Source organism: Pseudophryne corroboree, chromosome 4 (genome assembly GCF_028390025.1).
Source record: "Pseudophryne corroboree isolate aPseCor3 chromosome 4, aPseCor3.hap2, whole genome shotgun sequence".
Taxonomy (NCBI): domain Eukaryota; kingdom Metazoa; phylum Chordata; class Amphibia; order Anura; family Myobatrachidae; genus Pseudophryne; species Pseudophryne corroboree.
Window position 1 is genome coordinate 180,452,252 of NC_086447.1, and position 27,690 is coordinate 180,479,941.

General features: G+C 46.2%; 1 protein-coding gene across 9 annotated transcripts in view; it reads right to left on the reverse strand.

Moving 5' to 3' along the window:
- Positions 1–10,838: 10,838 nt before the first annotated feature.
- Positions 10,839–27,690, reverse strand: part of TRIP12 (thyroid hormone receptor interactor 12) — a 335,873-nt gene continuing 319,021 nt past the window's right edge. For all 9 annotated transcript variants that reach the window (XM_063915608.1, XM_063915614.1, XM_063915607.1 and 6 more), the window contains 6 exons: positions 19,013–19,177; positions 17,245–17,409; positions 15,465–15,578; positions 15,210–15,304; positions 15,008–15,111; positions 10,839–12,271 (listed from right to left, as the gene is read on the reverse strand). In XM_063915608.1, the coding sequence (XP_063771678.1) occupies positions 12,075–12,271; positions 15,008–15,111; positions 15,210–15,304; positions 15,465–15,578; positions 17,245–17,409; positions 19,013–19,177 (840 nt within the window). In that variant the 3' untranslated portion in view covers positions 10,839–12,074. The remainder of the gene's footprint in view (positions 12,272–15,007; positions 15,112–15,209; positions 15,305–15,464; positions 15,579–17,244; positions 17,410–19,012; positions 19,178–27,690) is intronic.

The following is a 27,690-nucleotide window of genomic DNA, read 5'->3' on the forward strand; positions in this document are numbered from 1 at the left end:
ACAGCAGAAATAAAATAACAAATATTAGCCCCTTCCTGTCAGCTGCCCTTCTCCCTGACTCTCAGTGGCGGGGGTTGTTCATAGTGGAGTGCTGCGAATACTGAGCAGCGGATGGTCGGGCAGGTGTGGATGTGGGTGGACAGGGAAAGTTGTGGACGCGGGCAGGAACTGGAAGATGTGTATGCAGGCGGGTGAGCTGGCTGGGTGGTGAGACGATGCGGCCGTGACCTATGATGTCACACCGCTGCGTCTTCAATGCTTCGGTCACGACTGATCCTCTAAGAAGAGTCTGGGCCATAGTTTGCTATGAAGGTGGAGGCAGTGACTCTGACTCCACGGCACACCTTGCAACTGGTCGCGGCACACTAGTGTGCCACGGCACACTGGTTGAAAAAGCCTGAGTTAGACCAAAAGCTTTCTTTTAGTTGTGCCCAGTCTCCTGCAGAGCCGCTATTCCCCATGGTCCTTACGGAGTCCCAGCATCCACTTAGGACGTCAGAGAAAAGTGGAATGTTATGCAATGGCCAAGTCAATCACCTCACCTGAATCCGATTGAGCATGCATTTCACTTGATGAAGACAAAACTGAAGGGAAAATGCCCCAACAACAAGCAGGAACTGAAGAAATTTGCAGTAGAGGCCCGGTAGAGCATCACCAGGGATGAAACCCAGTGTCTGGTGATGTCTATGCGTTCCAGACTTCAGGCTGTAATTGACTGCAAAGGATTTGCAACAAAGTATTAAAAAGTGAAAGTTTGATTTAGGATTGTTTAGTTTGTCCCATTACTTTTGGTCCCTTAAAAAGTGGGAGGCACATATAGAAACCGGTTTAATTCCTCAAATTAAAGCGTAAAGTCTGCAGTTAAAGCACATCTTGTTTGTTTAATTTCAAATCCATTGTGGTGTATAGAGCCCAAAATATGAGAATTGTGTCCATATCCCAATATTTATAGACCTGACTGTATGTATCCACTGAAACCTTAACAAAAAGATCACTGACAGCTGTAAAACATGAATTGCCTATAATGAAATCAACCTTCCTGATAATAGGATCTATACCAGGGGTGGGGAACCTTTGGTCCTCCAGCTGTTGGTGAACTACACATACCAGCATGCCTTGCTACAGTTGTGCTATTTGGCCATGCTAAAACTGTTGCAGGGATGCTGGGATGTGTAGTTCAACAACAGCTGGAGGGCCGAAGGTTCCCCATCCCTGATCTATACAATAATTCTGTAAGGTCTGTTCCATCTTCAACATGCATGCACAGTAGGAACCCAGCCCAATAGCTCCCACTGTTGGGGAGCTGGGACAGACCCCAGCCTGGGAGGAGGTCCCCAAAGGTAATGGGATAAGTATGGGAATAGAGGCTTTTGGGGGTGCACACAGTGGGATAGGGCAGCAGAGAAGGGTAGAAGCAGCATATAGAAAGAGGCCTGAGGTAGGTGACCTGACTTTTACTAGTTAGAGCAGGCATTCCCAACCTTGGTCCTCAAAGCACACTAAAACTAGGTACACAATGGCAAATGTATCGGCCGTTTAATTGTACGTCTGATATATCTTGAGCATGTCGACCGGTGTGCACTAACGATGTCTGGGAACGACGTCATTCATAGACATATCGCATCGGCTCTGCAGCACAGCCGATAACACATATATCGGCACATCATGGTTTGTGTACAGGCTGTCTGCAGACCACACGTACACTTGCTGCAGATGACTGACATCAGGGAGTGGGTATATGTAAATGCCCATCCAGTTATGACCTCATCGGGTCAACGATTGGCAAGTGTGTATGCCAATCGATCTTACCAATTGTCAGGTAGGCAGATTGATAGTGTGTACCCAGCATTACAGTCCAGGTTTAAGTGATATCCATGCTTGAGCACAGGTGACTTAACTAGTACTTCAGTTATTTTGATTTAACCATCTGCGCTGAAACCTGGACACCCTAAAACCTGCACTGTTACTGTGCCTTGAAGACCAAGGTTGGGAATGCCTGAGTTAAGAGCAAAATGGGGTTGATGGATGAAGACGTGAAAAGAGTAAAGGGGACTAGTTGAGAAGCTGCCCATGGCAACTAGTGTCTACCTATAATTTTATAGATTATACTTGATAAATACTACTGCAAAGCGGATTGGTTGTTGTGGACAACTTTGCCGCTTAATACATCAATAATATTTGAGAGTGATGGAAACATGAAACATTAAAGTGTTAGGGGTCAATTCAATTAGGGACGAAGTGGTAGAGTTGCTGCTGCAATTGCGTCTAAATGCTGACAACGGCAGAACTTGTCCCTCTCGCATCCCATTCTAACCCGGACTCGCTGATTTTTGCAGCTCTATGGGGCATAAAGCCTCACTTGCCTGCGAGGATGAGAACATCGCCCAACTGAATGTAATCCCTTAGTGTCTTTAACTAATCTCTCCTGGGAAGTAGCCTGTCATTGTCCTCTACTTTGCAACTTGTAAAGCATTTCTGGGTTGCAGTTAAATTGCCGGCAGTCGGGATACAGACGGCGGAATCCCAACTGCTGACAGTACCACCAGCCGGGATCCCAGCTCACAGGGTATATTCCCACTCATAGGTGTCCATGACACCCATCGAGTGGGAATAGAACCTTGTGGCGAGCGCATCAAGCCTGGAAGAGGCTTTCTAGAGCTCGCCCCGATGCTGGCATACTGACGGCCGGCATCCCGACCGTCGGAAATTCATACTGATCCCGCATTTGTTAGAACAACTTTACATTAGACATTAACCAGGAAATGTAGATCTGCTCTTTATATCCAGATTCCTAGGATTTCACATTTACACACTAAGGGAAAGGCACTTTTCTTATCTACTAAGAGCTAAAGCTTTCAGATCTACATATATTCCTTCAGTGCAAAGGTTCCAGAAAAAGCAGAAGTCAAATATAGCAACCATAAGCCAGGCAGATAAAATATGAGATGAAGCAAGAAGGCCTTGCATCCACAGTAGTAGTCAAAACCCGTATCATCAGAACAGCAGCAGCTTCATGGAGGTGATACAGTCAAAATAAATTCAGTCAGAATCCCGAGAGATCCCCGAGGTAAGTACCAGGGTTAGGCTGTGTGAGGGGTGTATGGTTAGACTGTATTTGGGGATGGAGCGGTTAGGCTGAGTGAGGGGACGGTTAGGGTTAGACTGTGGGGGGGGTGGGTTAGGGGTAGAATGAAACTACCACACTCAGTAGGGATTCAGCGTCTTCTGACTGCCGGGATTTTATACCCAACCCTTATTGAGTGAGCACATGTATTCTTCGGTCACGTGGTCCGCACCACATTTATAATCTACAGGCTGGGGACAATAGCATTAGAGAAAGCGCCTTTGGCTCAGGAATCTACTCTGAAGCAATAATTCTTGTCCTTCCAATATTTGCTATACAATTCACAGTGTGACACAAGAAAATAGGATTTTAAATATCTACCGGTAAAACCTTTTCTCGTAGTCCATAAGGGATATTGGGGAGACTTAGTACGATGGGTATAGACGGGGTCCAAAGGAGCCGGTGCACTTTAAATTTCTTCAACTGGGTGTGCTGGCTCCTCCCCTCTATGCCCCCTCCCACAGGCAGTTATAAGTAAAACAGGTCCCGAAGGAAAAAGGAAATATTTGAGAGAAGGAACATAAAGAGTGGTGAGATTTACACATCAGCACACCACTAACATAGAACAACCAGCAATAGCTGCACAGGAAATCATATACAGAGAACCTCCAGAAAAGTCAACTCACTAAGGCAGGCGCCCAATATCCTTTATGGACTACGAGAAAAGGATTTACCGGTAGGTAATTAAAATCCTATTTTCTCTAGCATCCATAAGGGATATTGGGGATACTTGGGGGGTAATTCAGACCTGATCGTAGCAGCAAATTTGTTAGCAGTTGGGCAATACCATGTGCACTGCAGGTGTGGCATATATAACATTTGCAGAGAGTTAGATTTAGGTGGGTTATTTTGTTTCTGTGCAGAGTAAATACTGGCTGCCTTATTTTTATACTGCAATTTAGATTCAGTTTGAACACACCCCACCAAAATCAGACTCTCTCTGCACGTTATAACTGCCCCCCCCTGCAGTGCACATGGTTTTGCCCATTAGCTAACATTTGCTGCTACGATCAGGTCTGAATTAGCCCCTTAGTACAATGGGGAAGTCCCAAAGCTTCCAGAACAGGCAGGAACGTGCAGACACTTCTGCACCACCACCTGCCCAAACTGGGTATCCTCTTTGGCCAGTGTATCAAACCTGTACAACTTCAAAGGTGTTCTTCCCCTACCAGGTCGCAGCTCGGCATAGTTGCAAGGCCGAGACTTCATGGGCAGCCGCCCAGGAAGCACACACAGATCTGGTAGAGTGGGCCTTCAGAGACTGCGGAACAGGCAAGGCTGCCGACACATAGGCCTGTTGGATAGTAAGTCTAAGCCAACAAGCAGTGGACTGCTTCGAAGCAGGGCAACCCTTTTTCTGTGCATCATATAGCACGAACAAGGAATCAGTCTTTCTGATCAGAGCCGTTCTCTTGACATAGACCTTCAAGGCTCGCACAGCATCTAATGCATCCGGAGGAGCAAAACTGCCAGAACAACAATAGGTTGATTCAAGTGGAACGCAGAGACGACCTTCGGCAGGAACTGCTGCCTAGTCCTGAGCTCCGCTCTGTCCTCATAAAAGACCAAGTAAGGGCTTTTACATGATAAGTCCACCAATTCTGAGACACGCCTAGCAGAAGCCATAGCCAATACATCAACGTCTCCCACGTGAGGTACTTGTCTTCTACAGTCATCAGCGGTTCAAACCATGAGGACTATAGAAATTCCAACACTACATTCAAATCCCAGGGTGCCGTGGGCAGCAAAATAGGAGGTTGAATGTGAAATACCCCCTTGCAAGAAGCTCTGAACTTCTGGCAACACTGCCAATTTCTTCTGGAAGAAAATTGAGATAGCTGAAATCTGGATCTTAATGGAACCCAGACGTAAGCCCTTATCCACACCAGCCTGCAGGAAACGGAGGAAGCGTCCCAAGTGGAACTCCCCAGGCGGATAAGTGCATTCCTCGCACCAAGAGACATATCTCCTCAAGATATGATGATAGTGTTTTGAAGTCACAGGTTTCTTGGCCTGAACCATGGTAGCAATAACCTATTTGGAAAGGCCCTTGTGAGCTAGTATGTTCCGCTCAACCTCCATGCAGTCAAACGAAGCCGCTGTTAAGTCTGGGTAGACGAACGGTCCTTGCTGAAGATTTCTTCTCAGTGACAGATTGCCAAGGGTCTTCGACGGACATGTCCAGAAGATCCGCGTACCATGCCCTCCGGGGCCAATCAGAATTGCCTGGACTCCTTGATTCCTGATTTGCTTCAGCACCCTTGGGAGTAATGGAATCGGAGGAAACCGATAGACCAGCCGGTAAGGCCAAGGCGACGTCAGTGCATCTACTGCCCTCGCCTGAGGGTCCCTGGTCCGTGAGCAATACCAACGAAGCTTCCTGTTGAGATGGAAAGCCATCATGTCTATCTGTGGGCAGCCCCACCGGTCGATGATCTGCTGAAACACCTGGAGGTGAAGTCCCCACTCTCCCGGTTGGAGATCGTGACGACTCAGGAAGTCCGCTTACCAGTTGTCTACTTCCGGAATGAAGATTACGGACATTGCTCTTGCATTTCTTTCTGCCCAGAGGAGTATCCTTGACACTTCTTGCATGCAGGCCCTGCTTTTTGTCCCTCCTTGTCGATTGATGTAAGCCACTGCTGTGGCGTTGTCCGACTGTACCTGGATCGCATGATCCCTGAGTAGAGGAGAGGCCTGAAGCAGAGCATTGTAGATTGCCCGAAGCTCCAGAATGTTGATTGGGAGGAAGGCTTCGTGAGCTGACCACCTGCCCTGGAACTGAGCCCCCCATGCCCACAGGAGAGAAATCCTGGCCTGAGGAGACAGCCGAATTATCCGGTGCATCTGAAGATGTAATTCAGACCACTTACACATGAGATCCAACTGGAAAGTCCTGGCATGGAACCTTCCATACTGGATCGCCTCGTATGAGGCAACTATTTTCCCCAACAACCGTATACAAAGCTGGATGTATACCCGAGTAGGCCAGAGAACCATGCGGACCATCTCCTGAAGTGTTCTCGCCTTGTCTCTGGGAGGAACACTTTCTGGGCCAAGGTATCCAGCAACATTCCCAGGAACAGGAGCCTCTGAGTAAGCTCCAGGTGGGACTTCCGTCACACCATGGGTGGATCCTCAGTTTACAGAACCTGGACAGTGCGGTCTATATGGAGCAATAAAAGCTCCCTGGATCTTGCTTTTATCAAGAGATCGTCCAGGTAAGGGACAACATTGACCCCCGGATCCGGAGTTGAAAGATCATCTCCGCCATCACCTTCGTAAACACCCTCAGAGCCGTGGACAGGCCGCAGGGTAGCGCCTGGTACTGGTAGTGATCGTTCAGCAGGGCAAACCTCAGGTAGGCCTGATGAGGTGGCCAAATGGGGATATGGAGATAGGCGTCCTTTATATCCAGGGATACCATGAACTCCCTTTCTTCCAGGCCCGCAATCACTGCTCGAACTCCAGCTTGTAGCCCTGAGAAATGAGATCCTTGACCCAGGTATCCTGGCAGGAGCTTTCCTAGATGCGGTTCAAGTGACGTAGCCGAGCTCCCACCTCGAGAGCCTCTTGGGGTGGGTGGGCACAGTCATGCTGAGGCCTTAGTGGAAGCTGCACCAGTGCTCTCCTGAGAACTGGTGATCACTGGTTTTCTTGTCTTACCTTTGGTGCCTCTAGTCACGTTGGAAGCACCTCTGGCCCTAGATCTAAACCTGTTAGATCGAAAGGACTGGGTAGACTGCACCGGGGAGGAACACCTAGCCAGCGTGGCTCCAGAGGGATGAAACGTGGATTTCCCCGCAGCAACTTTAGAAATTCACGTATCCAATTCTACCCTAAAGAGCCATTCCCCCGAAAAGGGGAGTGAGACTCCACACTGCGCATGATTCTGCGTCTGCTATCCACTGACGCAACCACAAGGCCCTGCGCGCTGACACTGCCATAGCAGTGGTCCTAGCATTAATATTGCCTATCTTCTTGAGAGAGTCGCACAGGACGCGTGCAATGTGCTTCATGAGAGTCACCGTAGTGACCAGGGGCATATCCCCCAAGAGGCCCTCCTGAATCTGAGTAGCCCAGGTATGAATGGCATGAGTCATCCAGCAACCCGCTTGGACCGGTCTTTTAGACAGACCCACTGCTGTGTAGATAGAAACTACACTAAAGTCTATCTTCGTATCCCCAGTGTCCTTCATAGTTAAGGAGCTTGGAGCCGGTAGCACAGACTTTTTGAATAGGCGCGAGACTGATACATGCACAGCCGGGGGTACTTCCCAAAACATTCTGCCTTCAGGAGCAAATGGGAAAGTGTGTAAAGACCATTTTGACACTTGGTATTTTTTATCTGGATTTTTCCAGGCTAACTTAAACAGGTCATTTAACTCTGTAGAATCATGGAAAGCAACATTGGGCTTATTGTGTGTGAAGAAAAAAGACTGCTGTGACGCAGCATCCTCTAGAGGGAGTTTTAACACGTCCCATATAGCCAAAATGAGGGGTTCAATACCTTGCGCAGAAGGGGAATCCCCAGTGATAGGTTTGAATTCCTCCCCTTCTCCAGTATTTTCTCATCTGAATCAGAGAGTAAAGCAGGTAACCCAAGTTTTTGTGGTCCTGAAGTAGAGGGGGCGGGGGCTGCTCTGCCCTTGCAGCCAGGTCTGCAACAGCTTGCTGCAATTGTTGGGTCTTTTGAGCATTTGCAGTGAGCCGAGATTACATATCTGATATCATGTTTTTAATGGCACCTAGCCAGGAAGGATCTTGACCCTCCCCCCCAGTCCCCTCACTGAGCTGTGAGGACTGACCACATTGTTCACATGATAATGAACCAGACTTAGTAGGAGAATCTGGTGTAAGGCACACTGCACAATTGGTGTTTTACCATGCTTACAGTAAACAACCTTATATACACATACAAGTACAATAACAAGGCTGCCCTTACTGTATGTGATAGGGAGACAGAGAGAGAAAGGAGTCCAGCGCACCCAAGCTAAACAGCCCCAGTGAGGCTGCAAGCTGCTTTATCACAGTGCAATACCGGTATTCTGTCCTTTTCAGGACACAGATGATTAGTGTACAATAGCAGCTCTCTCCCTTCGCTACACCCCTGTACCAGTTTTCCAGCGTTATCTGAAAGTCTGGAGGAGCTGTGTGAGCCTGCTGCTGCAGCTGTTTGCAGAGGAAGGCGCCAAAACGCCACTGGGCTCACTCTGAGGAAGCTCCGCCCCCTGTAATGGCGCCAGAGTTTCTGTAGTTTTTATACTGACAAAAGTTTCCCTATGAGTAAAAAACATCAGTTTTACCCACCGCTGCCAAAGTACACAGGGGGGCTATAGCGGGTTTCCCCCAGGAGGATCCCATATGCCGCCCCCGCGTTCTGCCGCATCATGAACTGGGGGACCCTGGTTTTTACTCACCACTGATGTCACCTTCAGGCTATCGTTAGGGGTGTGCGGCATGCTGCGGTTGTGACCGCAAAGGTGCAGTGCCCCGCTGTACAGCAACCTCTCAGGATGGTGGTCCTGCAGTGGGGAAGCGGCTCTGTCACCTCGCAAGACTGACTATCACTGAGGGGGCTACACATGGAGCAATCCTGCTTAATATCTAAGCAATCTAGTCAGATTGCTTAGATTTTAAGTAGCGATCGCTCCGTGAGTACCCCTCTTTAGTATTAGGAATGTTAGGGACCATCTGATTAAGTTTTCGGACGTGGCAGATGGACAAGCATTTTGGCCAAACGTACCAAGACCCTCATTTAAACTCCATGAAAATTGTACAGTTTACCAATTGTTTTGATTAAGTGTATTCTTAGTGCTTAGAGTAAGCATCAGAATTTTTCTGCATGGTACTACAATCAGTGCCAGATTAAGATCCACATGGGCTAGTAGCTGAAAATTTTGAAGGGCCTATTATGTGACAAGCGCTGTAGCGGCATGACTAGTGATGTGGGCCTTGACCAGTGCTGTGTGGATGTGGTCTACAGAAGGGATGTGGCCTGTTCATGGGTGTGACTATCTCCATATGTCTTTAAGTGTTCATCCCACATACCTAGCCACAGCACTAAATTAAATTAATAATGCAGAGAACATTGCAGTGACCGCCATATAATAAAGAGTATTACAGTGACGGCCATATTATAGAGACCATCACAGTGATCACCAAATAGAGAGAGCACCGCAGTGACCACCATAAAATAGAATTGCAGCAAGAGCCATGTAATACAGATTGCATTACAGTGACTGCTAGATAAAACAGCATTACAGTGACATCATTCTACAGAGACCACCAAATAAAACAGAGATCATCATATTGCCCATTCTATTATACACCAAGTATCCAAGTGACCTCCATACAATACAAAGAACATTGTAATGAGGCCCATATAAAATATAGAACTCCAAAGGCCAGCATAAAATACAGATGACATCACAACCGCACACCATGGCACCTGGAATGGAATAAATGAGACAGCAAGTATATATTCTAGCTATATATCAATACTTTATGGAATTCACTTTTTAGCGTTTGGTGCTGGCAGTGGCTCTGGTCAGGCACCTCACTGAAAGAATGCCACACAGGAAGAATTTGCACAACACCAACCGCACGTTATGGCGGGATCTCGTTCAAAAGTGTTCGCTACTACATAGGATAGCTACCACTTTTGGCAGTACAATAGTGCAAATTGGCAAGGTTAAAGGGGCAAATTGAGTTATTGGTGTTTAAACACAGCGGCAACTGCAATTTGCCCCCTGCACCAGCAATTGAATTCCCCCCCAAAGGCTTTACATAACCAAAGAGATGAATAAAATCCGCCTCACCAGTGAGAACGACATTCAAAAAGCAAATCCACATGCTCCCCAAGTCCACAGTTAGTTAGACATAACCCAAAGGCTAACTATGTCAGAGTATTCATTTCTGCTGTGTCAGAAGCACAGTTCCCGGACTTCTGCATCCCCATCAAACAGAACCAAGTTACCAATCACACACCTAGGGAAGCAACCTCTCATTAGGTTTATTATTAGGATAAGCAGTGAAGTTAAGGACCCCCTACTCCACATTCCTCCATTCTGATCAACATCACACCACATCCTTCAATAGGCCTTCAAAAGAATAATGTCTAGACATTTCAGAAGAACATCTCTCCATATAGAGTTCCAACAATAACTGCCATATTGCGGCTCACTCTTTATAAGCAAAGCAAGGTTACAGTATAACCAAAATTCCATAAAAGGATATAGGGGCACCACTGCCTTACAAGTCAGCAATGTTACTAGTTCTTAGTAAATCAAGTATCTCCGATATGCACTAGCCCGGCACCACTCGCTGCTTATCTCGTTCCTGGTGGACAACACAGTCGGGCAGTCTGAAACATGACAGCTGCGGCTTCAGTACAGTTAGCCAATAATAATCAAGTCTGTTTTTTATTGGCTGTTACTGGAGGTCCACCACGATCTATGGGTTGGACATCTGTGGTTGACTGGACAATTGCTATTGATGCATTGGCCTCCACTACTGTATGGTGTACGTAGTACACAGGATACAGTACAAAAGATAAAGCTACAATCAAACTTAATACTATAGAAAATAGTGTTAGTTAAAATGAATCCATTTGTTTTATGATGGAGTCATTTATACTTTACAGTCCAGCTTAAAAGGGATATGCATAAGGTTTTACAAAGAAAAGATGAAAGGAACAAAAATACTAAAAACGTGAAGCAAACTTTTTCTCGGTTTTATTTATATTCAGGTAAAAACATGAACCTGATTAAGTAGATTATTGCAGATCTGAGAAATCAGCACATAGAACAGGACATTGAGAACATTTGCTTTCATTTGTGTCAAAACATTTCCAACCCCCCCTTCCCCCAAACTAGAACCAGAAAAAAAAAAACATTAAAAAAAATATAATAATCTGAAGAGAAAAGAATGAAACAGGGCATTGAATTTTTTAAACGATTTCTTTTTTAAAATATACATTAAATTGAAATGCTATGGCTGTATTGGTATAAATACAGACCAGCCAAGTTTTTTTTTTATTTTTTTTATTTTTTAAAGTTTACATTTGAAACAAATCAAAAGAAAAAAATAAACCAAAAAAAACAAACAAACACCACTCAGTTCTTTATATACTGTGTAAACAGTTTTAAAGTATCCTGTAAAAAGGCTGTTACAAACCACCAGTTGTTTGCTGCCCCAGTCCAGCAGCACCATGCACTTCTGAAACGCGCCAGTAAATCACTAAGCCTTCCCCTCCCTTTCTGCTCTTTCACTATGTTCAGAGGCAGAGTTGCTGCTTTTAGGAAAACTAACAAGACTTCTTTCCATAAATCTGCACACGCAGGAAACTAAATTGCACATAACATGTAAATCGGAGAGGCTGTGTCAAGTGAGAAAAATACACTTAACGGCATAACTGGGCTTTTCAAAAGAACAGGCTTTGCGTTTTGCTTTTGGATGGGTACAAGTTGGTGGAGGGTAGTGAGTTGTATATTTAACTTGATGGATACACACAGACTGGGATTTTTAAACTGCACATCGATATTTTTTTTTTCCAGCTTCAAAAAACATCCCTTTCCTGTTTTTTTTTTTTTTTTTTTTTAAATAGACTAATTTTGTTTAATATCCCTCCTCTTTTAAAGTCACACGGCAAAGCAATTTAAAAACTTCACTCAAATAAAAGGATAATTTAAGCCAAAAAAAATTCTAAACAAACTTAGGTCACAAATCTTTCAAGCCTGATCGGTTTCAGATGTCCAGGGGGCTTTTTAATGGATCTAGATCTTTTTTTGTATTTTTTTTTCCGTGTGTGTGTGTTTGTAATAAACTGCATCAGTTTTTTCTCTCTATGATAAGGCGGAGTTTGTCGCCTTGACTCTGGTGATACACTTAGAAAAGAAATCATGATCTGTTATCCTCTTAAGTGGGCTCCGTGGTAAGGTCCGTGGGATCAAGAAAGGTGGAATGACTGTTGTCCTTCGCGGGCAGCAATTAACAGTTTCTCACGCATAATCTCAATACTAGAATAGTCTGGCAGTTTAAGGTAGTTGACACAGGTCATAACGGAGGGCAAGAAATCATCCGGGTTTTCGGTAGATTCAAAAGTCTTGCGGACGATGGTGAGCGGAGGATTCAGGCTTCGGAAGCCTACATTAAAAAAAGATAAAACAAGTAAATTACTTTTCCCCCCAATCATGCAATACCAAGCAATGTTTTAAGTTCCCAATAATCAATGTATGCTCCCCCGGAAATGTTCGTTAAAGCCAACCTCTTTAGTTCTAGAGCTCCTTAACACTACTGGAGACCTTCACTGCTGGAAGAGTTTGGAAGTGCAAAGTCTGAGCAGAGTGCTGTCAATGCAACAACTGACTATACTATGTTTTAAACAGATGTATCAACGATATTCAACACAATTTATGTGATTTCAAGCTTCTTCTGCTTTTGCACAACAGGCATCACTGCATGTACAGATGTGTCCTCCTACATCCTTGCTGCAGTCATGTTAAACAGCCCTCCTAGTCACATCATGCCTGTAACAATGAGCGTCTTTAACCATTAATATGCGTTTTAGTCGCATCACCAAGCGAATAGGATGCACAAGCGGCTTATGCCAATTAAAATTATATGCGGCATGCCTATATTCTACATGCGACTGTATCTGTATAGTGATGCGACTAATACCCCTTTCAGTCATAGGACCCGGGATTTTCACCTCTGAAAAATCCCGGGTTTTTGCTGGGACCCCCTTTCACACTAAACCTGAGACCTGGCAAATTCCCGTGTCGACCCCTTTCATACATAAGCCTGGTCTGCCCTGGCAGCCAGGTCAGACCAGGCTACTCTAATGTCACATGTCTTATGTACACACAAAGACGTCACACTCAACATTTACACACATGTACATTTACACACAAGCGTCACACTCAAACACACACATACATGTAATATACACACACGCCAAATTCATATACATACACACACATATATATATATATATATATATATATATATATATACACATACACACACACACATATATATATATATATATATACATACACACACACACATACACATATATATATACACACACATACATATACACACACACACACTCAAACAGGCCTGTTTTTTTGGCTGCGCCGGCTGCTTCAACTGCTCACAGCAGCACGGACTACAGCAGCCGGCGCTCGCCCTCTCTTCACTCCGGCCTCCTCCAGGCAGCGCCGCCAATCAGGTGCGACCTGAGCGCAAATTCCCGGGTCGCCCCTTTCAGACCTAAGCCGGGTTGTCTTCCCGGGACTTGAGTCCCGGGAAAAACCCTTGTCAATTGCAGGGTAGGCAACCCAGATCACGTTCCTGGGTCGGTGCCTATTCAGACATACCAAATTCCCGGGTTGATGCGCGTTCATGTGCAAAATCCCAGGAATTTGGAGCATGTCTGAAAGGGGTATAAGACGCATTTTTGGCAAAAATAGACACCAGAGCTGCCCGGGAACTTCTGGTTCACTGATGGAGCATGGCATATTGAGGTAAGATGTATGAAGACACATCTGTATTACATAATGGACCTACTCAGTATACTGGATAGAATAAGTGGAAAGACTTGCTACTGGTATGTACTACATAAGCATAATAGTTTTCCTATAGAATGTTTTTCAGAGATTAAACAGACAAGCATTTGACTTTGGTTTGGGGTTGGTTACAGCAATGTCACAAAGATGCAGCAACAATAACGAAAAGTATATACAGGTTGAGTATCTGATAACCAATTATTCCCGAAATACAGAATTTTTGGTGAGATAGTGAAACCTTTGTTTTCTGATGGCTCAATAAACACAAACTTTGTTTAATACACAAAGTTATTAAAAATATTGTATTAAATGACCTTCAGGCTGTGTATAAGGTGTATATTAAACATAAATGAATTGTGTGAATGTAGACACACTTTGTTTAATGCACAAAGTTATTAAAAGTATTGACTAAAGTTGCCTTCAGGCTGTGTGTATAAGGTGTATATGAAACATAAGTGCATTCTGTGCTTATACTTGGGTCCCATCCACATGACATCTCATTATGGTATGCAATTATTCCAAAATACGGAAAAATCCAATATCCAAAATACTTCTGGTCCCAAGCATTTTGGATATGGGATACTCAACCTGTATAACAAAGCCCCCGCTTAGCGCTGCTGATTTATTCCAGAGTACTAAATAAAAATGTATGTCCATAAGAATTAAGTGAAATCAAATTCATTTCTAACAAAGGTCCCAGAAAATATCAAAATGCAGTAAAAAGCGCAGTCTTCACATATTTTCTCTAAATCCATTATCTCCAATTCTCAAAACTGCTAGCATTCACTTCCACTGCCCTCCTGCCACCAATAGTCTCTCTGGCTGCCTGACACAGATATCTCCCACCACACTACCAGCTATATTCACACCTAACATGATATACACCACCTATAGTACAATAGTATGAACTCAAGCCATGTGGCATAAAATAAAAAGCTTTCAAGTGCAAAAACGCAAATAGCTTAATACCAGGGAATTACTGTAATTGCAACATTAATGCAACTGCAATATAAATATGTATGTTTAAATAAGTAAAAAATTTCAAGGAGAAAAAGTGACCAGCAACAAGCTCTGAAGACAGCTAGAGCCGTGGGGTCTCTAGTTCAGGCCTGACCAACCTGTGGCTCTCCAGATGTTGTGAAACTACACATCCTAGCATGCCCTGCCACAGTTTTAGCATTCCCTAATAGCAAAACTGTGGCAAAGCATGATGGGACTTGTAGTTTTAAAACAGCTGGAGAGCCACAGGTTGGCCAGGCCTGCTCTAGGTGCTACTACAGGTGGGCTAGAGAGGAAAGTTAGAGCTTACCTCCTACAGGCAGTCTTGGGCTCCCTGTGACAAACTGGAGGAATAGTCTCTGCTGTTCGTTGTCAAAACTGCTGAGGATTTCAAAGAGGAATTTCACTGCTCGACTGCAAAAAAGGACAAGAGTTCACCACACAGCTGTGTACTAAAAATAGAAGAGAAGCCATTGATAAAATCATGCCACCTATTGGGCACCTTTACTGACCTGTCATGGGTATAACCATGGTCTGGCCTACAGCACTCCATCAGTGTCTTTACATCCCAAGGATCCGCCTTACTGCCACACAGGAGTTGATCCAGCTGGATAGGGAAAAGAGAGAGGTCAGTGACATTTCTTTATATACCTGGTGCAACTCACAAAAAGTTAAACAAAATAATAAATAAACTGAAAACTCCTCCTACAATCAAACGCATATGTACATATTTCATAGCACAAAGAAAAAATGAAAAAATTACGAACCTCCTCTGGGTAAAAATACTGTAAGTGATTAAGTGGGAAGACGGATTCAAAGCCATCCCGGAAGGAGTCAAATTGCCTGGAGACGCCTTCATTCAGTGCCCAATAAATTACAAGCTGCAAATAAAAAAACACTCCTAAGATACATGTAAGATATTACAAGGCTACCATGTCCACAACGTCAGCTAAAGCAGCAATTTACTGCTGACCCCTCAAATATAGCCAACTGTCCACTACCAGCTGAGACACCTATATCTGTGCCCAATGCCCTATCACCGGTTACACGAATACCTGTTATCAATGGCATGTACAAACAATATCTAACACCATTGTGCTGCGGACAGTAAAAGGACAGATTGCATCAAAAGGGTTGGGTATGTGTGACCGCCAGTCACCATACAGACGTCGGGATGCCTGGCTTCAAAATGCCCGGCTGGGGGTGCGAGCGCAATGAAAGCCCCTTGCAGGCTTGGTGGCGAGTGCAGGTTCTATTCCCACTCTATGGGTATCGTGGACACCTACGAGTGGTAATAGGCCCTGTTAGTCAGCATGCCGACCATCGGGATTGTTAAGGGGCGGGATCCCGGCGTCCAATTGTGACGCCGGTCACACAACTACAGCCTCATCAAAAAAGGTAGTCTATAGTGTATGCACGCTCCTGGGGACGACATGGGTTCTATTCACACTCTATGGGTGTCGTGGACACCCACAAGTGGAAATCGTCCCTGCTGGTCTGGATTCTCAGCGGGCGGGATGTAGGAGGTAATGTGACCACATAACTACATCCCTGCTGCACTGCCGACCAGACATCGTCTCCCAATTGCCCTTTGTCCATATGTGTATCCGGCCTTGCATGCTAGATGCCGATTTCTGGCATCTACTCTGGTTATATCAGTGTGTCAGAGCTCTGGTCTGCAGTGGTATGATGTGTTCAGAAGAATGGAATCGGGATTCCCCTTTTTGATTCCCATATCTGTATTTGTGGCTTACACCTCTGTGATTCTTAAAACTGTTATTTACAACTTTAGGTCTCTGTTCTCCTAATGTTAAAGTGCTCAAGGTTGGGTGGCTCCACAGTCTCTTGCTGCCTGGATTGGTAAGGACCACCATTTCTCCTGAATGCATGATGTATACCAAGTGACAAGAAATGCTGCTTTGCCCTAGATATGCCTTCTGCTCCCCAACTTACCTTTTTTATTATTTATAGCATTTTGTCTGTTATTATATTTGGTTGTGATATATCACGTACCCAGCCTAGGTTTATATTTGGCTTAGTATTGGATACTTATACTCTGGACATCTGTACTGATACGTAGTCTGTATTATATTCCGGGAGGCATTGTTGTGCTATCTTATGTTTTTTTTTCATGTTTTATATCTTGTTTTTATGTTTTTTTGTCTTTTAAACACCCCCCCCCCCCAACTCCAAAAAAGTAAGAATAAAAAGATCAAAATTAGCAGTTTTGGCAAAATAAGGTGGGATCTTGAAAGGGAGACCTGCTACTTCCACAGTGTAGGCCAGTCCTAGTACAAGTCTGGCCCACAACTCCTGAAAATACAGCAGATTTAATACACACGTGGTACTGTACATCATGCCTCGTTTCCTAGTAACCTCACACACTGTATTGGTTCACTTAACAAAAATGGAGGAATCCTACAATATGCAGATGACCGGTAGGCAGCCATTCCAGTACCTCACTACTATGGATCTATTTATTCTAGTATTGATTGGGCCAGCTCCAAACTTACACTGTAACATTACCACAAAGTCACTTAAACTTACCCGTACATACTCATCCAGATTGTGAATGGTTACCGGTAGGTCTTTCCCCCCCTTCTTCAGTTCAATATTGGGAAAGCCCGGCAATGTGAAGTCCAGGCCCAGATCGTCTATAGAGCAGCCACTCATATTCAGACTTTCAAGTGCAAATTGCAGAGACTCTTTGGTCTGTAACGAAATGTACACATAATAAAACAGCGAAAGGGCAGAGTGTAAAATGCCCTCTATAGTCAATTGGAAAACATTTGGATACAAATTTGTGTATTTGCAGAAATAAATTGTGATTACAAAAAAAAAACACCAAACAAGTTTTGTAACAATTTCTACTGACCTGTTTGCAATATTTAGTGATCGCGACATATGTGCCATCTAGTGGTAGATCATTTTACAAACCTACCTAGTACATTATTCATTACATGAGCAAGACAACAAATCATTCAGGGACACAGTGTAACTGAATGTTTGCCTGTTATGCAGCTCTGAAAAACGAACAGAACACCAAGCAGAAGCCTAATCCTAACATACTACTCACACACATCATTGTTACGAAAAATTAGCAATAAAAACTTATCCTTCCCTTGTTGTATCACAAATGCCTTATGCAGGATTTAACACTGAGCTTAAGGGATCATTCAGGGCCCCTGCACGGGAAGCAGGCAGCCTCATGACACCACATACAGTATAGCCGATGTAACATTTAGTTATGTGTTGTCTGTGTTCCAATACTGGTTTAAATTACAGTTGTGTGTGTTAGATCAGTTAATGCACGAGTTGAAAGGGAACATTCACACACTAGTACAAAATCATCATGACATCGACATGATATAATCACCAAGTCCAACAATCGGTCAGGTCTAGTTCTGTGACCCGTCCAGTACTTGCCAATAGCATTGGGATATTTCCAATCTATAAGACTAGGGCGCATCAAACATGTTTCTCCAAAAAGGCTGTTCCCACCATTTTTTTTTTTTAATTAGCAGTTTCTTATATAGCGCAGCATATTCCATTGCGCTTTACAATTAAAACAGTTATAGAAAAACACTGGGCAAAAATAGACAGAGGTAGGAAGGCCCTGCTCACAAGCTTACAATCTATAGGGAAATAGGCATTGATAAACAAGGACTTTCCCTGAAAACTCACCTTTTCAGACAAGTCTATCAAATTCCAGACCCACCCACACACCCGTGTCAATGCATCCCTATCAATAATTACATCCTCTCTTTACATTCCACGTAACCTCACATATTGTTTCCAACATTGCTGGTTGATCATATCATACAATCTGTTAAGAGCCTAGCAATCTGGTGGACCATTATCCAATAGGTAGCATCTGTTTCAGGGAACGTTTAAAGCATAGGTCTGCAAACATCGGTCCTCATTACCCCACACAGTGCATGTTTTGCAGGTCTCCTCACAGAATCACAAGTGAAATAATTAGCTCCACCTGTGGACCTTCTAAAATGTGTGTGAGTAATTAATACACCTGTGCACCTGCTGGGTTACCTGCAAAACATGCACTGTGTGGGGTAATGAGGACCGAATTTGCAGACCTATGGTTTAAAGGTTTGAAGACAAGAGGCGAGTCTTATTGTGCGTGGGAGGGCATTCCAGAGTGGAGGAAGCCCAGATAAAGTCCTGTAATTTTGGATGGGAACAAGTAATACGTGGGGATGAGAGACGCAGATCTTGTGCAGAGCGGACAGGTCTGGTTGGGAGACTAACTAGAATTAGGAAGCTATGAACCATGCTCTACTGGGTAGTAATTAGTTACCTGTGCCTTATCCTGTTCCAGTCTCTTTTTCTGTCTCACAATGTCTTCCAGGTGATACACAGACTTTGCCACAACTGGGTCAATATTGACCAAATCATGGGAGGCCAAAGAGAATTCTTGCCGTAACATCCACTTGTAGAATGGGAGGCCAAGAGGAATGTCCACCTATGGAAACCATCACATTTGCTTAGCAGTCACAAACAACATACATCCCAGGACCAAACTGACCATTTTTTATTTTATTTTTATACATAGGGGAAAATTAAATCAGCAGCGGTAAATTACCAAGAGTAATTGATCCCCGGGGCGTAATTCAATTGAAGCCTATAGCCGGCATTATCAGGAATTTTGTTACACCTGGCGGCGGAGACATCATTTATAATGTGCAGAGAGATTTAGATATGGGTGGAAGTGTCCAAAACAAAAATCTTAATTGTAGTGTAGAGTATTTGTGGGCTACATGCAAAAGCCACCCGTATTTAACCTGCGTACTCTAAATAATCACTAAATGTATTTGCACCCCTTGCATAGGATTTTAATTACCTACCGATAAATCCTTTTCTCGTAGTCCATAAGGGATATTGGGGAGACTTAGAACAATGGGGTATAGACAGGTACCAAAGGAGCCGATGCACTTTAAATTTCTTCACTGGGTGTGCTGGCTCCTCCCCTCTATGCCCCCTCCCACAGGCAGTTATAGGTAAAATACTGCCCGAAGGAGAAAGGACATCTATGAAAGAAGGAACATAATAACAAAGAGTGGTGAGATTTACACACCACTAACATATAACAACCAGCAACGGCTGGTAACAATAACAGCAACAGCTGAACAGGTAACCACATAACCGAGAACCTGCAGAAAAGTCAACGCACTGAGGCGGGCGCCCAATATCCCTTATGAAATACGAGAAAAGGATTTACCGGTAGGTAATTAAAATCCTATTTTCTCTAGCATCCATAAGGGATATTGGGGAGACTTCATACGATGGGGACATCCCAAAGCAGAACAGGCCAGAACGTGCAGACTGCTGCAGCACTGCCTGCCTAAACTGGGTATCCTCTTTGGCCCGGGTATCAAACTTGCAGAACTTCACAAAGGTGTTCTTCCCCGACCAGGTAGCAGCTCGGCATAGTTGTAAGGCTGAGACTCCTCGGGCAGCCGCCCAGGAAGAGCCCACAGATCTTGTAGAGTGAGCTTTCAGAGACTTAGGAACAGGTAAGGCTGCCAACACATAGGCCTGTTGGATAGTAAGCCTAAGCCAGGGGTGTCCAAACTTTTTGCAAAAGGGCCAGATTTGGTGAGGTGAAAATGTGTTGGGGCCGACCAGATACACAAATGCCCCCAGCAGTGCTTCCAGATACTCAAATGCCCCCAACAGTGCTTCCAGATACACAAATGCCCCCAGCAGTGCTTCCAGATACACAAATGCCCCAGCAGTGCCTCCAGATACACAAATGCCCCCAGCAGTGCTGCCAGATACACAAATGCCCCCAGCAGTGCTGCCAGATATACAAATGCCTCCAGTGCTGCCAGATACACAAATGCCCCCAGTGCTGCCAGATACACAAATGCCCCCAGTGCTGCCATACATATTATATGCCCCCAGCAGTGCTGCCAGAAACATATTATATGCCCCCAGCAGTGCTGCCAGAAACATATTATATGCCCCCAGCAGTGCTGCCAGAAACATATTATATGCCCCCAGCAGTGCTGCCAGATACACATTATATGCCCCCAGCAGTGCTGCCAGACAAACATTATATGCCCCCAGCAGTGCTGCCAGATGCACATTATATGCACCCAGCAGTGCTGCCAGATACACATTGGAGAACTTACAAGTGAAAATGCTTTAGCCCAGAACACCTATGAGAGGGTGAAGCACTGAACTTATTGAGACCGCTGATCACCACACACTGCTGCGGAGCTGCAGTAAAGATGGCCACCATGATGATCCTCTCTGGTGTCTCCTTTTATAGCTTCATATACACAGGAGGGCTGGGTTTGTCTCGGCGGGAGAGGCAACCCCAGCCCTCCTGTCTCACCAGATCATCAGCAGACCAGCCTATAGTCTGCACGCAATGGAGGGGAAGATAGCTGTCAGTCACCATGTAGCGCAGCTGACAGCAATGGGCAGGGAGTGTCAGTGCGGCAGGGTGCAGCGGTCTGCAAAGGCAGTGTGCCTGAGAGCTGAGGGCTGCACAGAGGCTGCGGGCCGGTGGAAATGTAAGCACGGGCCGCAATTGGCACCTGGGCCGGACTTTGGACATGCCTGGCCTTAGCCAACGAGCAGTGGACTGCTTTGAAGCAGGACAACCCTTTTTCTGTGCATCATAGAGCACAAACAACGAATCCGCCTTTCTGATCCGAGCCGTCAGCTTGACATACATCTTCAAGGCTCTCGCCGCAACTAATGACTCCAGAGGAGCAAAAGTGTCAGATATGGATGGAGCCACAATAGGTTGATTCAGGTGAAATGCAGAGACAACCTTCGGCAGGAACTTCTGCCTAGTCCTGAGCTCTGCCCTGTCTCATAAAAGACCAAGTATGGACTTTTACACGATAAGGCCCCCAATTCTGAAACACGTCTAGCAGAAGCCAGGGCCAATAACATCACTGTCTTCCACGTGAGATACTTACTTGTCTTCTACCGTCATCAGAGGCTCAAACCAGGAGGACTGCAGAAATTCCAATAACACATTCAAATCCCAGGGCGCCGTAGGCAGCACAAAAGGAGGTTGTATGTGGAGTACCCCTTGCAAGAAGGTCTGACGTTCTGGCAACAGTGCCAATTTCTTCTGGAAAAAATGGAGAGCGCTGAAATCTGGACCTTAATGGAAACCAGACGCAAGCCCTTATCCACACCAACCTGCAGGACACGTAAGAAACGTCCAAGTGGAACTTTGCAGGTGGATAAGTGTGTTCCTCGCACCAAGAGACATACCTTCTCCAGATATGATGATAGTGTTTTGATGTCACAGGTTTTCTGGCCTGAACCATGGTAGCAATAACCTTTTTGGAAAGGCCCTTGTGAGCTAGGATGTTCCTCTCAACCTCCATACCATCAAACGAAGTCGCCGTAAGTCCGGGTAGACGAACGGTCCCTGTTGAAGATCGCGTCTTAGTGGTAGAGGCCAAGGGTCTTCGACGGACATGTCCAGAAGATCCACGTACCACGCCCGCAGAGGCCAATCTGGGGCCAATCAGAATTGCCTGGACTCCTTGATCTCTGATTCGCCTGGGCACCCTTGGGAGTAACAGAATCGGAGGAAATAGGTAGACCAGCCGGTAAGGCCAAGACGACGTCAGTGCACTCACTGCCCTCGCCTGAGGGTCCCTGGTTCGTGAGCAATACCAATGAAGCTTCTTGTTGAGTCAAGAAGCCATCATGTGGACAGCCCACTGGTGGATGATCTGCTAGAACACCTGATGGTGGAGTCCTCACTCCCCCGGGTGGAGATCTTGATGACTCAGGAAGTCCGCTTCCCAGTTGTCCACACCTGGAATGAAGATTGCAGACATTGCTCTTGCATTTATTTCCACCCAGAGGAGTATCTTTGACACCGCTTGCATGCAGGATCTGCTTTTTGTCCCTCCTTGATGATTGATGTATGCCACCGCTGTGGCGTTGTCAGACTGAACTTGGATTGCGTGATCCGTGAGCAGAGGAAAGGCCTGAAGCAGAGCATTGTAGATCACCCGAAGTTCCAGAATGTTGATCGGAAGGAGGGCTTCGTGGGCTGAGGACCTGCCCTGGAACTGCGCCCCTTGGGTGACAGCTCCCCATCCTCGCAGACTCGCATCGGTCGTGAGGAAGGTCCAATCCGGAATCCAGAAACTCCGTCCTTCCAGGAGATTGGAGGACTGCAGTCACTACAGGAGGGAAATCCTGGCCTGAGGTGACAGCCGAATCATCCGGTACACCTGTAGATGTGATCCGGACCACTTGCTCAGGAGATCCAATTGAAAATGTTCTGGCATGGAACTTCCCATATTGGATCGCCTCGTATGAGGCGACCATCTTACCCAACAATCTGATGCAAAGATGGATGGACACTTGTGCAGGTCGGAGCACCATGCGGACCATCTCCTGAAGTGTTCTAGCTTTGTCCCCCGGAAGGAACACCTTCTGGGCCACAGTATCCAGTAACATCCCCAGGAACAGGAGCCGCTGAGTTGGCTCCAGGTGGGACTTCTGTAGATTGAGAATCCACCCATGGCGTGACAGAAGTTGGATAGTGTGGTCGATATGGAGCAATAAAAGCTTCCTTGATCTTGCTTTTATCAGAAGCTCTTCCAGGTAAGAGACAACACTGACCCTCTGGACCCGGAGTTGGAAGATCATCTCCGCCATCACCTTCGTGAATACCCTCAGAGCTGTGGACAGGCCAAAGGCTAGTGCCTGGAACTGGTAGTGATTGTCCAGTAAGGCAAACCTCAGATAAGACTGATGAGGTGGCCAAATTGGAATATGAAGGTAGACACCCTTGATATCCAGGGAAACCAGGAGCTCCTGTTCTTCAAGACCCGCAATCACTGCCCTCAGGGATTCCATTTTGAACTTGAAAACCTTTAGGCAAGGATTCAAGGACTTTAGATACAAAATGGGCCGTACCGAGCCATCCAGCTTTGGAACCACGAATATGTTGGAGTAATAACCCCTGCCTCGTTGTGGTATCGGTACTGGAACAATGACGAGGTACTGGACCAACTTTCGGATGGCCTGTTGCAACGTAACCTTGGTATTCTCCAAAGCTGGTAAGCTTGATTTGAAAAATTGTTGGGGAGGAGCACCGTCGAACTCCAGCTTGTAGCCCTGAGAAATGAGGTCCCTTACCCAGGTATCCTGGCAGGAGCTTTCCCAAATGTGGCTGAAGTGACGCAGACGGGCTCCCAACTCAAAATCTCCTCGGGGTGGGTGGGCATCTTCATGCTAAGGACTTAGTGGAAGCAGAACTGGTGCTCTGTTACTGAGAACTGTTGCAGGTCTTTTTGACTTACCTCTGGCGCTCTATTTGCATTGGAGGCACCTCTGGCTCTAGAACGAAATCTGTTAGACCGAAAGGACTGAACAGACGGCACCGGGTAGGAACGCCTAGCTGGCAGGGCCCCAAAGGGGAGAAAATAAGATTTTAAACCTACCGGTAAATCTATTTCTCCTAATCTGTAGAGGATGCTGGGGACTCCGTAAGGACCATGGGGTATAGACGGGCTCCGCAGGAGATAGGGCACCTAAAAAGAACTTTGACTATGGGTGTGCACTGGCTCCTCCCTCTATGCCCCTCCTCCAGACCTCAGTTAGAGAACTGTGCCCAGAGGAGATGGACAATACAAGGCAGGATTTAGCAATCCAAGGGCAAGATTCATACCAGCCCACACCAATCATACCATGTAACCTGGAACATACATAACCAGTTAACAGTATGAACAAACGACAGTAACGGTCCAAGACCGATGTCAACTGTAACATAACCCTTATGTAAGCAACAACTATATACAAGTCTTGCAGAGTTTCCGCACTGGGACGGGCGCCCAGCATCCTCTACGGTAGGAATGGGCAACAAGCGGCCCGCGAACCGATCCTGCCTGTCCCCGCTGTCCGACACAGTGTGCAATGACAAGCGGCCCGACTGGCTGAGCCGCTCGTCATTGCGCTACGTACCTCCCAGACGCGGCGCCGCAGAGGAAATCCCGGTCACGTCACTGCTGACCGGGATTTCCACTGTGACGTCAGGCGCTGGGCGGCACGGGGGGCGGGGCCACGGCAGGAGCGGGCAGCAGCAGCGACTCTGTGCGGGGCCACGGCAGGAGCGGGCAGCAGCAGCGACTCTGTGCGGGGGGGACTGCTATATGGGTTTAGGGAAGAGGGGTAGGGACTGCTATATGGGTTTAGGGGAGGGGGGGAAGAGGGGTAGGGACTGCTATATGGGTCCAGCAGGGAAGGGGGGTAGAGACTGCTATATGGGTCTAGGGGAGGGGGGGTGTTTTCAGCACTTTTAAAAAAAATAAAAAATTTTATTACTGGATTACTGTGTTTTTTTAGACATCTTGGATTTTGCATGTAAAAAAACTATGTATGTAATGTATATTGTGGTGTATGTTTGTGTAGTTTTATATCTATATATATTTATCTATCTATCCACACTATGTTTTTATTGTTATATACGTAACTATGGGCCTAATTCAGACCTGATCGCTAGCAGGCGATTTTTGCACTGCACTGCACTGCTGCGATCAGGTAGTCGCTGCTTACAGGGGAGGGGGAAATCGCTGTGCAGGGGTGAGATCACATCTGCAGAGTGCAGAGAGCTGCACAAACAGAAGTTTGTGCAGTCTCTGCGCAGCCCAGGACTTACTCTTCTAGTGCGATGATCGGGGCCAGAGCGGAGTGCTGACGTCAGCCACACCAATCACACCGTATAACTCGTGATACTATACCCAGTTAACAGTATGAAATATAACTGAGCCTCTCAACAGATGGCTCAACAATAACCCTTTAGTTAGGCAATAACTATATACAAGTATTGCAGACAATCCGCACTTGGGATGGGCGCCCAGCATCCACTACGGACTACGAGAAATAGATTTACCGGTGAGTAAAATCTTATTTTCTCTGACGTCCTAGTGGATGCTGGGGACTCCGTATGGACCATGGGGATTATACCAAAGCTCCCAAACGGGCGGGAGAGTGCGGATGACTCTGCAGCACCGAATGAGAGAACTCCAGGTCCTCCTTAGCCAGGGTATCAAATTTGTAGAATTTAGCAAACGTGTTTGCCCCTGACCAAGTAGCAGCTCGGCAAAGTTGTAAAGCCGAGACCCCTCGGGCAGCCGCCCAGGATGAGCCCACTTTCCTCGTGGAATGGGCTTTCACTGATTTAGGATGCGGCAATCCAGCCGCAGAATGCGCCAGCTGAATTGTGCTACAAATCCAGCGAGCAATAGTCTGCTTAGAAGCAGGAGCACCTATCTTGTTGGGTGCATACAGGACAAAAAGCGAGTCAGTCTTCCTGACTCCAGCCGTCCTGGAAACAAAGTTTCAAGACCCTGACTACATCCAGTAACTTGGAATCCTCCAAGTCCCTAGTAGCCGCAGGCACCACAATAGGTTGGTTCAAGTGAAAAGCAGATACCACCTTAGGGAGAAACTGGGGACGAGTCCTCAATTCTGCCCTATCCATATGAAAAATCAGATAAGGGCTTTTACAAGACAAAGCCGCCAATTCTGACACACGCCTGGCCGAAGCCAAGGCCAATAACATGACCACTTTCCACGTGAGATATTTCAGATCCACAGTTTTAAGTGGTTCAAACCAATGTGATTTTAGGAAACTCAACACCACATTGAGATCCCAAGGTGCCACGGGAGGCACAAAATGGGCTCAATATGAAGCACTCCCTTTACAAAAGTCTGAACTTCAGGCAGTGAAGCCAGTTCTTTCTGGAAGAAAATCGACAGGGCCGAAATCTGGACCTTAATGGAACCCAATTTTAGGCCCATAGTCACTCCCGACTGTAGGAAGTGTAGAAAGCGACCCAGCTGAAATTCCTCTGTTGGGGCCTTCCTGGCCTCACAACACACAACATATTTTTTGCCCAATACGGTGATAATGGTTCGCGGTTACTTCTTTCCTGGCTTTTATCAGCGTAGGAATGACTTCCTCCGGAATGCCCTTTTCCTTTAGGATCTGGAATTCAACCGCCATGCCGTCAAACGCAGCCGCGGTAAGTCTTGAAACAGACAGGGCCCCTGCTGCAGCAGATCCTGTCTGAGCGGTAGAGGCCATGGGTCCTCTGATATCATTTCTTGAAGTTCTGGGTACCAAGCCCTTCTTGGCCAATCCGGAACCACGAGTATCGTTCTTACTCCTCGCCTTCTTATTATTCTCAGTACCTTTGGTATGAGAGGCAGAGGAGGTAACACATAAACCGACTGGTACACCCACGGTGTCACTAGAGCGTCCACAGCTATCGCCTGAGGGTCCCTTGACCTGGCGCAATATCTCTTTAGCTTTTTGTTGAGGCGGGACGCCATCATGTCCACCTGTAGCCTTTCCCAACGGTTTACCAACAGTAGGAAGACTTCTGGATGAAGTCCCCACTCTCCCGGGTGTAGGTCGTGTCTGCTGAGGAAGTCTGCTTCCCAGTTGTCCACTCCCGAAATGAACACTGCTGACAGTGCTAGTACGTGATTTTCCGCCCATCGGAGAATCCTTGTGGCTTCTGCCATTGCCATCCTGCTTCTTGTGCCGCCCTGTCGGTTCACATGGGCGACTGCCGTGATGTTGTCTGACTGGATCAGTACCGGCTGGTTTTGAAGCAGGGGTCTTGCCTGACTTAGGGCATTGTAAATGGCCCTCAGTTCCAGAATATTTATGTGTAGGGAAGTCTCCTGACTTGACCATAGTCCTTGGAAGTTTCTTCCCTGTGTGACTGCTCCCCAGCCTCGAAGGCTGGCATCCGTGGTCACCAGGACCCAGTCCTGTATGCCGAATCTGCGGCCCTCTAGAAGATGAGCACTCTGCAGCCACCACAGTAGAGACACCCTGGTCCTTGGAGACAGGGTTATCAGTTGATGCATCTGAAGATGCGATCCCGACCACTTGTCCAAGAGGTCCCACTGGAAGGTCCTCGCATGGAACCTGCCGAATGGAATTGCTTTGTATGAAGCCACCATTTT